The sequence below is a fragment of the Pocillopora damicornis genome, chromosome 14, assembly GCF_964200805.1.
Source record: "Pocillopora damicornis chromosome 14, jaPocDami1.2, whole genome shotgun sequence".
Lineage (NCBI taxonomy): Eukaryota > Metazoa > Cnidaria > Anthozoa > Scleractinia > Pocilloporidae > Pocillopora > Pocillopora damicornis.
In genome coordinates, this window is record NC_142683.1 from 633484 (window position 1) to 651460 (window position 17977).

At 37.6% G+C, this 17977-nt stretch overlaps 1 protein-coding gene across 1 annotated transcript; it reads left to right on the top strand.

The window, feature by feature from the left end:
• The first annotated feature begins 259 nt into the window (after positions 1 to 259).
• On the top strand, positions 260 to 17806 carry LOC113671483 (alpha-1,6-mannosylglycoprotein 6-beta-N-acetylglucosaminyltransferase A). Its single transcript, XM_027187693.2, has 22 exons — positions 260 to 1004; positions 2740 to 2925; positions 4224 to 4285; positions 4946 to 5035; positions 5478 to 5588; positions 5983 to 6072; positions 6815 to 6913; positions 7080 to 7172; positions 7890 to 7961; positions 8532 to 8699; positions 9329 to 9498; positions 9989 to 10120; positions 11023 to 11162; positions 11654 to 11781; positions 12178 to 12249; positions 12862 to 12957; positions 13247 to 13330; positions 13495 to 13557; positions 14073 to 14264; positions 14860 to 14956; positions 15555 to 15612; positions 16081 to 17806. Exons 1-22 carry the CDS (start codon positions 755 to 757, stop codon positions 16280 to 16282), a joined length of 2655 nt encoding a protein of 884 aa, XP_027043494.2. The 5' UTR covers positions 260 to 754; the 3' UTR covers positions 16283 to 17806.
• Positions 17807 to 17977: the final 171 nt, after the last annotated feature.

Genomic DNA, 17977 nt, shown 5'->3' on the forward strand with positions numbered 1-17977 from the left:
CAGAACAATAATATCGTTCGATGTCGTTTCGATTTTTGGGAAACTATCTCGAAATCTCTCTGTCAATCAAACGCGGTTGTACGAGAGAAAAACCAGCTGTTTATCCCTTGCTGATTTATCACAAGATCGTAAAAACATCGACAGACTACGCGAAAGAATCGGCTGGACTCAATGATGCTTTCACAAGAAGACAAACAATATCTTTCTGATGCAAATGAGCTGGACTTGTTAATCCACATGACACCCATTAAAAATTTACGAGTTTAACAGGGGAGGTGTTTTCTGGCACTGCAAGTCTATCAATTATTTTTGACGAAATTATTTAAGTTACATTCTCCTTGAATCACAGGAAGACCCGAATATTCGAAGGAAAAGCTTTCACTGGCTGGCAAAGTCTCAAATTGGGTGCACTATTCTTTGTCTTCATAGCAAAAGATTTTAAAATGAGTACAGCATTCTCATTGGAACTTCACGCTTTGTTTTATAGGAATGTTTCATGTTCCTGTCCAATATTTGACTCCAACAAAGGTCTGGATGGCAATAAAAAAATGATGTTGTCATAACAACCGTCAGTCAAGTCAAATCTTGCTATCGTGACGAGTCAAGCTTCAGGGTTTTCGTTGGGTCTTCATGTTGGGTTTGAGGATGTGGAATTAAGTTTTAACAAGACTTCTAATGTAGTTCTTTTCCGAGTAGGCCCTTCGTCATAGGGCTGTGCATCCAGACCGTCGAAATCTGTTGACTTGTCGGTACGATGACAGGAACCCGAACTCATCTTTACCAGCGCGGTACATTTCGGAAATGCCGGTTAACTTCGAGTCGATTGGGTTTCATTCTGATTGTTCTTAGCTTTATTTGGGGAATGTATCTCATTCAAGTGCAACTGAATGAAAGACAATCGCAGTCTGAATACTTAAAGGAGAAAATTATTGCATTATCGAAGGAATACATCGATGCAATCGCGAAGGAGAAAGGCTTACATTCATCGGAGTTAGGAACTAATGGTAGGTGGACTTCACTTCCTGCACGCGCGCTGCTCATCAAAGCAGGTGCCTTATTTCGCTTACAAACAGATGCCTTGCGGTTGTTGCATCCAGAAACGTTTGGCGAAGAAATGCTTTCATCTTTTATTTTCGTTACCGAGTTTCACGGGTTTATTTAATTTCTTTGGAAGAAAATTAGCCTACTAAATATTTATATAACGCTTTTATTTTTGAGAATAATTATGAAAGTTTCTGTCTTTATCTCCTCTTGGAAACTTCTTTCGCTGTGAAATTGGTACAGTTTCCTGTCGAGATATTTAGAACATTATTCTAACGTGCATTCTTTCGACTTTGCCTTCTTTCGAATTTGCCTTTTGCGCTCCATTATCCAAGAACAAAGTTTAATCTTCATGTGTTAGATGTATAAAATTATGAACCTTCAATAGCACAAAAAAAATTGGACAAAAATTGGTTAAATTTAACCTCGATTGTTCGGCATATGATCAAGCGAAATCGAGCGGCATTTTCCCGTGGTTATTGAGGTGCAATAAGATTACTGTTTTGGAGGAATACAACGGTCAATATTTTTATTGACGTTCGTTCGTGATCAATATAGTCGTGGGTGCAAATTGCCTGACCAACATTTCTCATCCAAATAAACTCAGTCACATGGTGTGAACACGCAAATAAAATAAAGGGCTTCCAAGCTTAAATGATAACCATTTATTTTCTTTCTTGCCAAAACGTTTTGCCATTAATGTACTTTTAATACGCTCAGGCAGAGGAAATATTGTTTTTGATGGTTTTTGTGTATTCTGGTAACTGTCAGGGGCAATTACCAAATATAGGCATGCATAGCAGACAAGAGTTTTTTATTGGCTGGGTGAGTTGAGAGGGAACAATTTTTGTACATAATCTTATGCACATTTTTGTTCAAATACAGTACATCATGCTGAGGTAGTTAGTAATAATGCCTGAACTGACACAATGTCCTCACTGAGTTAAATGAAGACACAATCTCTCTGGAGAAATTGTGACATTTCTCAGCAATTCACCCAGTAAATACAGGCTTTTAGATGGCTACATTTAGATAGCAAGTTTGAAAAGATTTCTGTATAACCCCACAATTTTCTGAAACTAAGCTGAAGTCCTAAAAGCAATAACTCTTTTTATCAAATGTCACATGTGATGAAAACACATGTGACGTGTGTTTTTATGCATATGCATTAAAGCACATGTAATAAAACACATGCATAGAGGTGCACATGTGTTCAGTTCCCATAAGTTTAAGCTTAATCTCTGTGCTTGTATCTTACCCAAGGTTAAAAGTGGCATTGTTTTTCAACTTTTCTGAAAAAAGTGCCATTTTATCTTTACTTGTGTTGTTGCTATTGTTCTAAAAAGTGAGAACTCAAAAGTTCTTGACATGTGCAGATGTTTGGGGATAATTAGTTGATCCAATACCTAATTCTCTGAACTAATATTACAAGAATTGTATGGTTGACAGTAAGGAGAATTACAAATTTTATCTGAGAGTTAAGGGTTAAGTACATATGGTACCTATAGATCTTTGTTAACAGACCATTTCACATGGCTACCTTAAGATGCAAATTTGTTTTCCCATGGTCACGATATCTCTAGTTGTACAGTTTGCTTCTTGAGAGGTATTTTATAAAATAGATTATCTTAAAATACCTTCCACTGATGTAGTACACAGTTTCTTTATAAAGTTGCCCCTTATAATTTTTTTCTACAGGGGAAGTTGAAGTCCGTGAGATGAAAAAGGCTACTGCAATTCTTCTTCAAAATATGCTATCAAGGATAAAGAATCTTGAGAAACAAGTTGAAAATGTGATCATAAACAGTACTTCGGAATTCCAGCATCTCACAAAAGCCATCAAGTCCCTAAACAGAACAATCAATAATATTACAAGAGTATCAGGTTAGCAGGAAACTATTTGATTTTAGGATCTTACAACATAGAGAGCAAAATTAGTTAATGCTGATTTCATTAATATTTTGTTAATTTCCACCACAGGAATATTATAGCAGACAGTAAAGACAATTATCAAAATAGGATTTTGAAGGCGAAAGGGTCAAGTAGGCCTGTAGTGAATGAGACGATCTATTAGAGAGTCTTACCTCTAATTGGCCAGTTGATTGCTTGGCCTGCATGTTGGTGCAGTCAGTCAATCAATAAGTCAGTCAGTCAGTTGGCCAGTTAGTCAGTCAGTCTTTCAATCAGACAGTCAGTCAGTCAGTCAGTAAGTCAGTCAGTCTTTCAATCAGACAGTCAGTCAGTCAGTCAGACAGTCAGTCAGTCAGTCAGTCATTCAGTAAGTCAGCCAGTTGGTCAGTCAGTCAGTTGATCAGTAAGTCAGCCAGTTGGTCAGTCAGTCAGTTGATCAGTAAGTCAGCCAGTTGGTCAGTCAGTCAGTTGATCAGTAAGTCAGCCAGTTGGTCAGTCAGTCAGTTGATCAGTAAGTCAGCCAGTTGGTCAGTCAGTCAGTTGATCAGTAAGTCAGCCAGTTGGTCAGTCAGTCAGTCAGTTGATCAGTAAGTCAGCCAGTTGGTCAGTCAGTCAGTTGATCAGTAAGTCAGCCAGTTGGTCAGTCAGTCAGTTGATCAGTAAGTCAGCCAGTTGGTCTGTCAGTCAGTTGATCAGTAAGTCAGCCAGTTGGTCAGTCAGTCAGTTGATCAGTAAGTCAGCCAGTTGGTCTGTCAGTCAGTTGATCAGTAAGTCAGCCAGTTGGTCAGTCAGTCAGTTGATCAGTAAGTCAGCCAGTTGGTCTGTCAGTCAGTTGATCAGTAAGTCAGCCAGTTGGTCAGTCAGTCAGTTGATCAGTAAGTCAGCCAGTTGGTCAGTCAGTCAGTTGATCAGTAAGTCAGCCAGTTGGTCAGTCAGTCAGTTGATCAGTAAGTCAGCCAGTTGGTCAGTCAGTCAGTTGATCAGAAAGTCAGCCAGTTGGTCAGTCAGTCAGTTGATCAGTAAGTCAGCCAGTTGGTCAGTCAGTCAGTCAGTCAGTTGATCAGTAAGTCAGCCAGTTGGTCAGTCAGTCAGTTGATCAGTAAGTCAGCCAGTTGGTCAGTCAGTCAGTTGATCAGTAAGTCAGCCAGTTGGTCTGTTAGTCAGTCAGTCATTCAATCAGTCAATCAGTAAGTTAGCCAGTCAGTAAATAAGTTAGTCAATCAGTTGTGTTTGCGGTATGGTAACTAATATTGCACTGACTGAAATTGCAGAAGAGGAAGGCTGTTACATCCCAGATAACCCTGCATATCCTGAATGTGGCAAAAAAGTAAATGTAAGTATGTTGCAACTGTTTGTTTTACAGAACTGCCTTGAAATAAGTGACTCTTAGCTGTGCAGTTGATCATATTTAAAAATCATTTGCAGAGAGCAAAGTGAATATTGTACAATTAATATAAGGTCATGAGGGAAACAGTTAGTTTTGTTCTCCTGAGAGTCCTGATGTTTCCCAAGATAAAGTTGAGGGAAAACAAAACTAACTAGTTTCCTGAGGGACAATACATTAACTACTTTGTTATATATTTAGACTTTCCCTTAAAAAATCATATGGCTAAAAAAAAAAACAAACATGCTGTTGTATTCAGTGTGTGGGCAACAATTGCGCAATTGTATCCTGGTTGGAATACATTTCAATTTGATCAAGAATCAACCAATCACAGTGCTCATTTTGTGGAGTGAAAATCTAGGTATCTAAGAATGTTGAATAATCCAGAAACAAAGTTGAGGGATTATTCAACATTTATTCATTTATTGAGGCATTAAAATTTATTGTAGACTTACTCAGCTGCGCCTCGCAAGCCCACAACATTTTGACCAATGCGATGATGAATATTATTGTCCATAAGAGTACAAACCAGGCTAAACCACTGTCAATTTGTTAATTAGCTTTTTGCTATCTAGTTCTAGTGTATATGAAATTTGTTTTTTTTAATAGTGGATTAGAGAGCACTGGAAATCAGACCCGAAGTTTATTAAACATGGTGTGAATGACAGTTTATGTTCTATCCTCAATTATCTCAGTGAGGTATGTCGCAGATTTGTTAATTCTCTTCTTCTCTCAATTGCATGTTTGGTAGGATTTATCTTTATTAACAAAACTTATGTGGACAATGTGGCTGGAAATTACCCTGGCAAGCTTACTTCTTTTCTTGCATCTTATAGACTTTAACCCAGTAAACTCCCTAGATCTGATTGTTAATTCTCCCCTCTAGCTGCTACACTTCTCCTAGAAAATTAATTGTGAGAATTTGGCATTAGATCAAGATATCAACCTCTTAACCTGAATGTTAAGTTTGAGTATTCTCTCAACCTGTTTTCTGGAGAATCTTTGGATACCACAGGGAGAAGTTACATGTTAATCTCTTCTGGGAGTTAACCTTGTTGTAGTCCATCTCAGTGCAATTATAAACAGTCACAGCTTATTTATTGATAGGAGTAAAAATTAAGATAATTTTCTTGAATTGTAGGTTGAGCATTGGTGTCCCAGAGATTATAAAGGTCATAAAAGAAAATCAGAGGTGGAGAAATGTGTCATTCCATCTGATCCTGCCTTTCCACACTGCAGCGAAAAAGTCCAGGTATGTTATGATATTTTGTTAACATGAAATGATAGAGTTTATGTTTGCAGGTATAAATGTGTTTTGGGCCTAACTTAGACTCATTTAAGCCTGAGCTTCAAGGTAGTGGTCAACATGACTCTGAGAATGACTCAAAACATATTTATGCCCATGAAAGTAAACTCTTCTAGTATTAGCATCACTTTGGAGAGTGTCAAGATTATAAGAACTGAAAAATGCCAACAAGACAGTCTAAACAATCATGCAAGGGTGCAAGAAGGCTGAAATGCATTTCTGCCTGCCAAAATCTCCATGTTAGTCCGCAAAATGCACCACATTGCTGGACAAAGTTATAATAATGTGTTTTTGTGGTGCTCAGTTCTCTTAATGTTTCACATTATTGCTGTGTGTTCAGTGGATGCAGAACTTCTGGCAATCAGACATGAGGTACGCTGGTCACGGGGTGGATGGAAGTCTTTGTTCATTTCTGAAATATCTGAGTGAGGTATGAATATTTATTGATATTAATAAATAAATGATAATAATATGTGAGGAGATATTATTGATCCAGATACATTTCTGGCTCTGTTGTGTTAATAGTAACTGAGACATCTGCTCATGACATGATTTATACAGAATGTGGCAGATTGCAGTATAAAGAAATTTGAGTTGAAAATGAATCAAATTAAGATTCAAGGCAGCTGAGTTTAATTGTGATTTTGGAGGGGTTTAATGCAGCAGTTATTCAAGTGCAGGATTCATTTACAATCATTTTTTTCTTAAATAACTGAATTACTGGTGTTTTTTGGTGTGATGTCTCACTTTTCTCTTATTAATTTCCCTGGATAATGTAGATTGTCTAGTTGTACTTTAATTGTATTGGATCAGTTGATCCAATACCAAATTCTCCAAAATAACATCATAAGAATTGTGTGGCAGGCTACACAGTGAGGAGAGGTGCTAATAAGATCTTAAGAGTGAAAGGGTTAACCCATTAAAACTTAAGAGTGCTTAGCATGTAATTTCTCCTTGTGATATCACCCCTGAATCAAACATTATGGTCTCAAGAAGAAAGGAAATGATCAGCGACTGAAAAGCTCTTGATTGTTAAACAAATTCTCCTTATCAGCACCATAGGAAGTGTGCACAGAACAGTATGGAGAATATGCATACTGATGTGAGAGTGTAAAGGGTTAACAGTCAGGAGTCACAGGCCTAAACATCACCTCTTGTTACTGTCTCAACAGGTGGAGAATTTCTGTCCCTTACGTAGTGGTGGACATGTGAGTAATGACTGTGAAATCCCAACTGACAAGGAGTTCCCAGAGTGTCCCAGCAAAATTGCTGTAAGTTTTCAAAGCTGCTACTGATTCTATTTAATATATGTGCTTCAGTCTATCCTTATTAAAATTACCTCCTACTGCGTGATGTATTAGTAATTGGTATTTAAACACACCAATATTGGAAGTGTTTGGGATGAATATTTATAAATACTTTTTTATTTATATCTAGTGGATGAGGCAGTTCTGGAAAACTGATAAGTGCTACAAAGAGGACCATGGTGTCAATGGAAGTATCTGCTCTTTTATTGTTTATTTAAGTGAGGTAGGTATTTTCAAATGTGTGTTGCATTATGATAGGGTGTATGGTTTTTTGCGTACAAGTTAAATAAACAATAGGCTGCACTTTCCTACAGTTTACTGGTGTAATAATCCATGTGGAATTTTAGATGAACACAAGAAACGTGTGTAACTCACTAGCTGGTGGCAATGATGTATTTAACCCTTTAACTCCCAAGATCTAATCAGTAATCTCCTTACTGTCTGCCATACAGTTCTTGTGATGTTAGTTTGGAGAATTATGTATGAGATCAACTTATAACCCCCTGACTGATATTTTTCTTTATTCTCATCACTTGTCTGCTTGATATTGTATTGATATTGTGGGGAGAAATTCTCTCTTGGTCACTGACGGGAGTTGAATGGTTAGACTTTTCTCATGCTCACTCAACATCATAAGTGCGATATTTCACCAGTAAACTGATAGAAAGTCTGTTACTTTTGTAAGATAAACTTTCCATTTTCTACGGGTTTCCACTGCAACAAGTCATAGGTTTTTGACCAATCAGGGTGCTAGTTGTAAATTAGCATCTTAATTATTTCATAATGTCAGGTTACAGTAAGTCTGGAAATGTGACAGTGCACTGGGAATAATTTTTAACATAACTAGTTGCATGGTAATAGTGTTTGGAATATAAATTCAGATGTAAATTTTTAGGATGTTTTAGCACTAACTATTTGTAACTTTTTCTTTGATTGTCAGGTGGAGAGATGGTGCCCTTTATTGCCAGGAAGAAGAGTGCCAAGTGATTTACCAAAATTAAACCAATTGGCTGTGAGTTTGTTGACATTGAAAGTGATCAGTTGATTGGATCTAATTTCTAAGATTTTACTGATATTTTAATGTGTATAGGATACCTCAGAGACATTTAACCCTTTAACTCCCAAGATCTCATTAGTAATTTCCCTTACTGTCTGTCATACAGTTCTTGTGATGTTAGTTTGGAGAATTTCATATTGGATCAACTTATAATCCCCTAACTGATATTTTTCTTCATTCTCATCACATGTCTGCTTGATATTGTATTGATATTGTAAGGAGAAATTCTATCTTGGTCACTCACGGGAGTTAAAAGGTTAAGTGTTTCCTACTTCTCATCTGCTCATCATTAACCCAGCTGTCTTACATTTCTTATTTTATGTCTTCTTATCACCATTCTGCTTGAAATTATATCAACTTTACAGAGAGAGAAATTCAGTTTTGGTCATTACTGAGAGTGATTGGGTCAAGCGAACTTTATAAAATTGTCATCACTTCATGTGAATAAAATCTAGATATTAGCTCTACAGATTGGTTCATTTGGTTTGCATTTATGTTTTTTTTTTTCTTTTATCCTGTTGGCAGGATGTCACAAGGACAAATGTACAAAGCCTTTTGAATCTCTTAACGGATGAAAAAGGTCTGAAATTTCGTTGGATTAAAGCAAGGATTGTACAGATGTGGCCTCATTGGCAAACAGCATTTTCAGCCTTAAAAATCAAAAGAGATTTCTCAAAAACAGTTAAAAAGAAGGTAAATGGATTTAAGCCTGGTTACAGTCAGGAGACGTGCCGCAACTTGGCACAGGCTCTCAATGACAATTCACTTTTCATCACTGAGACAGTGATGAAAATCAATTAAACATGTCACACAAATTTAAATTTGCTGTTAGTTGGTAGTAGTTTGGATTTGTGCCATGATGGTGTTGATAAAGTGAGTCAGAAAACATAGGTCGCTTGAAGAAGAATGGCAGAATGTAGTCGAAATGTCGCGATCCACATCCCAAGTGACCACATCTTTAGGCAAATGATTATATTTCTCTTTTGAAAATGAGTTGGAGTGTCGCGCTTTGAGGAGTTCCTCCCAGAAAGCTATAGCAGTAAGATTTTAACCTTGAGTGTACATCTTTGGTCACCAAAAAGTTGAGCTGGAAGTCCTGCAAGGCAACCAATAACTTAGGACAAAATGGAATGAATGAAGTTGTATTACCAGTAAATTCAAAGTATTTGTTTAACTAAAGGTTGGATACCAGACACAACTCCAGTACTTGTAAAAGAAACAACAGCCATCTGGAACTGGGTGGAACGTGACTTTGCAATTCAAACTCCTGGATTGTCACCTGAACCAAAATAGTTATCGTTTTTATTAACTTCGCCTTTCAGATTTTAATCCATATTGGACTGTTGTCAAATGAAAACAAGCTTCACTTTGCCGAAGAGGCTGGCAAAGGTGGTCCGTTAGGGGAGCTGGTTCAGTGGAGTGACTTGATAACTTCCCTTTACATCCTTGGACATGACATCACAGTCACTGCTGATTTGCTCTCTGCAACAAGGCAAGTTTGCTCTTGAACTCCCATGATCCAATTAGAAATTCTCACCCCTGACTGCCGTACATTTTCTTTAAAATCAGCTAGGAGAATTTGGTGTTATATCAACATAACACCCCTTAAGCTGATAGGCGTGTTCTCATAACTTGTTTGCACGACAACAAACTTTTGGCAGCCTGTTCTCTTATATTTTATAGTCCAATTGTAGGGGTGACGATAACCTTTTCTACAGGCGGCTTTGCCCGGAAAGAGGCCGTAAATTGAAACCCAAACGCGAGATTAAGCTCGCAGTCTAAACAGAAGGTAGTAAGTAAAGGGATCTTACAGGTGGCCATAGACCACTGGGAACTGGCTTTAATGAATTCCCTGCAAGTCTGCCCCTAAAGATCTTGTTTCCTCTTGCCAAACTGAAGACACAAAATAAAGAGATCTTAAACTAAAGAGATTTTTATTTGGTTATAACCTATAAAGTGCATTCTTCTTTTTCTTTCACTAGCGTGATTGGGAATATTGTCAGCAAGAAGTTGTGTCCCCAGAAATTGCCAAATGATGTGGATCTTTTGTATACAGATTACATTGGCCTCAAAGAACTAAGCACAAAAATTGGTACTCTGTCTCCACAATTCTTGTAAGTAGTATACAACTTGTTATGAGTTGCTAAATATAAGAGATTTTCTTACTTTGGCTATTCATGTAAAGGGAGGAATTCTTTCTGTTTTTCTGAAGGTACGAGTGATCACTCGAAGAAAAAAACCTCATTACTGTTCTTGGCATCTTCCTAATTTTGTGAAGAGTTCCTTTATCAAACCCTCCATTACTGTAAAATTCCTACAGTGGTGTAGTTATTCAAAATAACACTGCCTTCCTTTTCACTGTTAAGTATTTACAACCTTTCAAGAATTTGACTTTAAAGCAGTAAGTGTCTGATTTTTGACAGTAGTGTCCGATGTAGTGTCCAATTTTGGATATTAGCGTCCAGTTTTTTACTCCAGTGTCCAATGTTATACAGTATGTCCAATTTAGACACAGTGCCCTATTTAAGATGCTGGTGTCCAATTTTAGGCACTAGTGCCGGATTTGAGACGGTTTCATCAGGGTTTCTAAGCAGAAGGAAACTAATAAAAACAGGGGGCCGGGGGCCGTAGGAGGTGTCCGACTTAAGACACTACTCACGCTACTCCAGAAAACTTTACACCGATAACTGTAAAATCACTGTTATCAGCTATGAATCATTTTTAAACGGTCTTATTCTGGTAATATCTTTTTTTCGCTCTCCTTCTTCAGGAATCCCAACGATATTGAACCTTTTAACTTTATAGAACCAGAAATTATCTCGGAATAAGAATTTCCTTTACTAGCGTAAGCAAATGGACAAAATGTGCGGCCCTCTTAGCAGTTGACCTGGCAAAACCTTTCTTTGGCCAGACCGGACTTATTTTGAGCCCAGAACCAGACCCTTACGTCACCCTCAGTCAAAGTATGTAGAATATATCATGATATCAAAATAGAATGTTGTCTTTTTCTTTTCAGGTGCAAACTGCGTGTGGTGGACTCATTTGGAACTGAAGCTCAGTTCAATTTTAATCTTTACAAGGAAAAACTCCCTGGAGGATCTGTAGCACCTTTTGGACGATACAACTTAAACTTGCGGCAATTTCAGACCATGTTCCGTAAGTTTCTTTTTACTCGGAGAATTTGGGAATTTTTCTGCAATTTTTTGTATTCCTTTTTTAATAGCATGTGTAAAAAAGGAGTTGACGCAATAAATTTGATCAGGTGTTGCAAATGGAAATAGTTTTTTATCGGGATCAGTACTCCAAGATGTTGTTTAAGCAGGCTTAAGATTCCAAGGGTCCTGATTAGAATTCAGTTTCTTTTCAGGCTCTAAAATTTTCGGCTCAAATCAACATTTTCCCTGTGCTGTTTGCCGTTTTGGAAGCGCAATGATTTAGCTGCAAAGTTTTATACTCAAGTACTTGACATACCTCCCTAACATATAATATCGAATGCAAAGCCGGACTTAGTGCAAGAGCAACTACAGATGTGAGATCAAATTGAGCTATTTTACCAAACGAATGTCTGTCATTCCTGTAACGTCAGCCAACTAGATGCTGAATCTTCTTAAGTTTTCTTTTTGTGATGTGTTTTCTTTCGTCCACAGCCCACAGTCCAGACAACACATTTCTTGGCTTTGTTGTGAATGCGCAGCCACCAGTAAAAAACACAGTCAGAAAGTCCAGAAGAAAAGCAAAAGCTCTCGTCTATGGAAAGCATGTCAACATGTGGAAGGTAAGGACAAAAAATGTAACAATGGTACCTCCAGAAGATTAGCACTAGATATTTCGATCAAGCGCATGCATTCCTTGAGTTGCTGACAAGGAGAGTTTGTTTTACAATCAAGAGCCTCTTTAGTTGGTGATCATTTCCTTTATTCTCATGACCTTAATGTTTGATTCAGGGGTGATATTGCATGGAGAAATTGGATGCTAGTCACTCTTAGGAGTCAAAGGGTTAACTTCTTCCTCTCAGGCTTTTGGGGAGGCTTCAATTGAGTGTCCTTCGGAGATTCCAGTATTTCTTTGGTTTTGCTTTACTTCGTTGATTGTGATTGGTCAGTAAAACTCCTGCAATCCTCGCTACCAGTTTGATTCTGTATTTTTTATTTTTTTCGTTGCATTTTTCAAGGATGTAAAAGATAAAACCTTCCTCGAAGTCATAAACAGATACGTGGAAGTGCACGGCACTGTCGGGGGAGGGGTGAGTATTGTTGCTACTTAAAATGGCCGATTTCCCATAACAACAGTAGACAAAAAAAAAGCGTCTAGTGACATGCCCTTATTCGTGGAATATGACTTCGCACAAGTGCACTGAGCACATTTCCATCCAGAACAGCCAATGAAATCTATTTTTATAGATGGCAGTGTTTTTTCAGCTCTTTACTCTGATCACGTTTGCAGTAACAGTGAGAGTGAAAAGATTTCTGTTTCACTGTTAACATTTTTACCCGTCTTCTTCCAAAAATGCTTAATTTTTTGTGATAGAACTGCTAATACGAGCTGCTTCTGAGTCACCTAAAATTTGTGAATGCCTCAGCGCTTCACTGAGGAAATAGACCTCGCTCACCGTGGAGTCTCTGTGGCTCAGTGGTAGAGCATCGGAGCGCGGAATCCGAAGGTCTGAGATTCGATTCCTCTTGAGGACTCAGAATTTTTTCTTTGTCCCACGCTCGATACAAGACGGAAAACATCTATCTTTATTTATTTCTTTACCGAGCTCAAAATTTACCATCTCTCTTATTTCTATCTAAATTTATATTATCAATGTATTAGTTTGTGATGTTTTTTCCTTTGAATTTCTCCTACACTACAGAATTCGAATGACATTGCAAGCCATTTGCCAAGTTTTGTGATAAACCATGGTGTGGTTACTCCAATGGAAGTGCAGCAGCTCTTGAACGAGTCAATGGTATCAATATTTAGCTTCTTTTAATCGAGTTATTTGCGCTGTGTGCGCAGGATTCCTGTCAAAAAGGTCTGGGAAAGAAACTATTCTCACAATTCCTTTCTTTCACATGAGAGTTCCATCGAACAGCAAAGGAAACCAGAATTATTGCTCTATCATTTACTTTTAATTTACTGACTTTTTGTTGTTGTTTTTGAGAGGAGGGTAGTTTTCATAGTAGTGAACGTCTTCCTTAAATGGAGGTTGTCATTTTAATTTGTGAGATAAAAAACTTGTTTATCCTGTTTTGCAGGTTTTTGTGGGACTTGGTTTCCCGTATGAGGGACCTGCGCCGTTGGAAGCAATAGCCAATGGATGTTTCTTTATAAATCCGAAGGTAAGTAAGAAACTAAGAAACACGTCTGATGAATTTCAGGTCTCGTCTCATATTGCATTTTCTTTCTTTATTTCATTTGAATTTTCATTTTATTGTGATTGCCAAGTAATGTGTTTAAAACAATCTTTTCAATTCACCACTGCCTCTTTTTTTGTCTTTTCTAGTTTATTCCACCGAAGAGTCGGGAAAACACGCTGTTTTTCAGAGACAAGCCCACGCTAAGACAGGTAAAGAAAAGAGTATGGTGTTTATTACCAATGATACCATCTGTGATAAGAATACATGAAAGTCATTTGCTTAAAAGATACCATCTGTGTCATCTAAAAAGTTGAAATGTCAAGGTAATCCTGAGGTAATGAAAAGTATTTTTGGCTTATGTGCAGCAATCCTCAAATATATCCAACATCGTTTGTCATTCGCCTAATCCATCTGTTACACCAGACATCTTCGCCGTATGGTGCTCTTTTGGCCAAATTCACCCTTCTTGTTTTACTTTAGAGAACCTTCATATATTTAGGGAAAGAGAATTTTGGGAGTTAGAGAATCGGTAAATAGGAAATTTAAACGCCGGTTTCACTCGCTTTTCCAATAATCGTTGTATCAAACCTGTGGAAAAAATGCAGAAATCTCTTTTTCAATGTTAATGGGATACTTTCACTCTCGTATAAAAACGCTCTGAGGCTAGAAGTTGAGTTATACAATTTTTTCTGTTTACCTCACTGTGTTGGTTTTTTCATTTTAGGTGACTTCGCAACATCCCTATTGCGAAGAATTCATCAGCAGCCCGTATGTGTACACCATTGACATGAAAAATGTGTCAGAGGTTGAACGAGTCATGAAAGAAATTATGCTGAAAGAAGTCGAACCTTACTTACCTTTTGAGTTTACTCATGAAGGAATGTTAGAAAGAGTTAGTGCGTTGGTTCAAAATCAGGTACGTGACCGATTTTTCTTTTATTTTTGTTTGGCTTGTTGCCGACGTGTTCTTCCGAACGGGATCAGGAGTCGAAAGATCTCCCGTGGTACATAAATTTAACACATTTAATTGACCAAAACATTCGACAAATAGCTCATCAGAAACAAAATGGCGGCTTCTCTAAACCTCGTGGTCGCAATACTACTCTTGCGCATGCCTTTGACGTAATGGGCCACAGACTAGTTCCTAGTCCTTCTAGACAATGTGTTCAGTTAGTAAAACAGAGTGAAGTGGCAAACTGCGCGATAGCAGTGGCAGAGCGAAAACGAGGGAGGTTTGGATCGAGTCGCCTCGACCTAAACTTCTCTTGTTTTTACTCCTCCGCTTCTATTACGTCGTTTGCTCTCGCGCTTCGTGTAACTAATTGAACGCCTGAAATAAGCTAATTTTCGTTTGGAGTTAACGAGCGAATTCGGAACAATAAGAATTATATCTTGCAATATTTTTGTGGTTCTTTTCTTTCAAGTCACCTTGAAGAGCAAGTGATTACTTCTCTCTTACATTCTAATCAGTATTCTTTTCTTTCCGCCGATGCCTCTGTTTGTTCTGGTAGAATTTCTGTAACCATAATAATTGGCCTCCTGTAAAAGCCTTGGTAACTGTGAAAGGAGAGGCTGGAAAGTCGTGCAAACAAGTTTGTCTTTCTAAAGGTACGGGAAGGAAACTATAATATAGGTTGTAAACATTTTTATAGCGGTTGGGACAACGAAAAAAAAAATATCTGTACATCGAACTGCAGAATCGGAAGGCCGATTGGTTGTGTCATGATAACATTAACCCCTCCTCCCATAAGGCTCTGCAAAATTCTTATGATCCCCATCGTCACTTTATTGGCTGTCAATTTTCTATGCCCCCCCTCCCCCCCGTTTATACTCTGTTGGTGACGACTGATCTCCCTTCCGACCCCTCCCAGGCAATAAAATAATGACTATTCCCTCAGGACTGAATCTTCGTTGGTACTTCGTGAGTCTTCGTGGCTACTTCGTGATTCTTCGTGGCTACTTCATGATTCTTCGTGGCTACTTCGTGAGTCCTCGTGAGTTTTTCTTCGTCCCACGGTCGTGATGAACGGTCTTATAATATCTTTCTCTGTAGCTGTTAACGGAGCTCAAAATTTCCTAACCTTAGTTTACTTTCTTTGTAGTGTTTGCATGTTATTGAATAGTCAAATGGCAGAAATAAACGGAAATTATATTTTCCCCAAATTTAAATCTGACTTTTTTATTATATTAATTTTTTTTTACAAAGGTATGGTTTGCGAACCAGAATTCTTCAAGGCAATCAACTCACGCACCTCACTTACAGAGTAAGTGCTGATCTTTTTTTTAATTATAGATCACTGATGAGGGGAAATTGATCGAGACCTTTTTCCATATAGCCCACTCAATTGTACTTCGTTTGTAATGTTGTAGTTTAGTGGTATCCTGTATGGGGGAGTTCTTACTCACGAGGAGTAATGTTCCAGTCCACTCACACAAGACCTAATTCAGAATTGTTTCTCATATTTTTGTTATACCTTTTTGCGAAAACGATTGGTGAGAATTTGTTGATTAACCTGTGGTTCAGTTATTTCCACGATCTGTGTGCTAGTGTCAGAGCTAAAAATCTGCTCAACGAATATTGTAAGACATCACCTTTACTTTATTGTGCTTAAAAATCTAGAACACTTCAGTTATTTTTTTTCGTCGTTGACTCTGCACTTCAACTCTTAGTGTTAACATTACTTATTTCACATGTGGGATGATTGTGTGACTCAGTGTTAATTGCGTGACAGGAATGGTTTTCCATGTAACAACAGCCGTCTTGAGGAAGTACCATCCCTCATCGCGCCAGGTTACCGCGAGGAGCCTAGAGCCTGCATTGTCCAGACCCAATCCCTTTTGTTTAGCTGCACAGGAACGAGTCCGTCAACTATGCGTTTATGTCCGTGTAGAAAATACAAAAAGGGACAGGTAGCATTATGTGAAGACTGTTGATGGAATGAAATCTGTAATTTCGTAACGATATATTTATAATTAATATTTTCAAATTAATTTGATAATATGTTAAGTAGTTTTCTATGATTATTTTATAACTCCACTTTTATCTGGTTTATTTATATATTATGCTTCATACCTTGAAATGTTAAAAAAATCTTTTGTAAATTTTCCTCTCTTGACTTAAAGTTATTCGTTCAGTCATCATGTGAAGTTCGTTTTTCAAAAGGGATAAAATGGATGAATATGTAAAATAACCTTTTCTGTTGCAACCATTGGTCAAACCATGGGGTAGGAAAAGACTGGTAAGCAACCATGGAGCACCATTGAGCACCATGGAGCACCTTGGGGCACCATGGGGCACCATGGACACGATACGGTTCATGCGATATTTCCTGTTGCACTTGATTGGTCAAAAAATCACAACACAGATGAAAGTGAGGAATATTCCCTGATATTTCAGTTTTATACGTGTACGTTCACTTTTTCATTTGTTTAAATTTGTAAAAAATATAATTTATAAAGGTTACGAGGAGGTGGAGGTTGAGAGTTTTAGTGTATATTCTGTTTAAGCAGTTTTTTTAAGGACAGGGTATTTGCAGCGAAGCCCTTTGAATGCCTGGTTATACATTACTACAAGCTCGTTAGCTTGTATGTTTTGTTTACCCATTTCAGGTCTCATGGGAATTCCCAGCTTTACCTTTTGTAAACTATGTGTTCATATGCGCGTAAATAAGAGGAAACTTTGTGGAAACAGTATTCTTGAGTTTTGTCACATGACCTGAATGGATTAAAAAAGCATTCAAGCTAACGTGTTTTTGGATCTTGCTTATTAATGTGAGTAACTGTACTTAAATGTAGGTAAATCCACAGATGTATGGAACCTAAGTCAGCAATGTAAGTAAGTAAACAAGGTTATTAAATACTTTTGCAAATATATTTTTTTTCTTGTATAGTGAATTTAATAATATTTCTAAAAAGTTAATGAGCAAATATATTGTTAAGATAGATTTTAAAAAAGTGACATAATAACCCTTGGTAAAGAACGTGTTCTGTCGGTGTCTACAATCTTGTCTCTTTTTCTAAAGCATATGATATCCTCAGACAATGCAATATGTGTAATGTGGTCCCTGTTTCCATTTACAACCATTGAAAGTAACATCGTGTCACTGTACTCGGTTTTAAATTACTGCAAGCGTGCAAACCACTCTCCTCCCTCCACCCCTGACAAAAAATGTATTGATCCTGCGGTCTGCGTACCCTGGCTTGGATAAGGAAAGAATTGATCGCGTTTATCAGTCTTTCCCTTCCCCCGTCGGTAGTGTTTTAAACCGAGTAGCGGCTTGTGTCTGATTTGCCTTCAATGGTTGGAAAGGGTAAATAATGTTATATTTAACTTATTTTCAGTTGTAGCATTTGATTGGAATAACCGTGTATCCAAATGTTGTGCCTTTGAAAAAAAAGGCTCTGTTTCTAGTAAACTTCATTTAAAGAAAAAGGGATCATTAAAATGTTCGATATTTATTATTGTTGTTTAATTAATTGCGTGAAATCTCTACTTGTCGGAATATCAAACACATCTTTTTCTTAGGGAAAGAGCTAAGAGGACCATGTGGTGTATAATTATCTCTCTGGGCTCTCTCTTGTTCGAAAGAAGTTTTCAAACTTTCATAATTTCTTTCTTCCTCTTTTCCA

What these genes read in the sequence shown, in the direction of transcription:
- LOC113671483 (XM_027187693.2), top strand. Translation starts at nt 755, where the DNA reads ATGACAGGAACCCGAACTCATCTTTACCAGCGCGGTACATTTCGGAAA. An exon ending in ACTGCAGCGAAAAAGTCCAG is followed by an intron (nt 5,589 to 5,982) that starts GTATGTTATGAT and finishes CTGTGTGTTCAG; the next exon opens with TGGATGCAGAACTTCTGGCA. An exon ending in ACAAGTTTGTCTTTCTAAAG is followed by an intron (nt 14,957 to 15,554) that starts GTACGGGAAGGA and finishes TTTTTTACAAAG; the next exon opens with GTATGGTTTGCGAACCAGAA.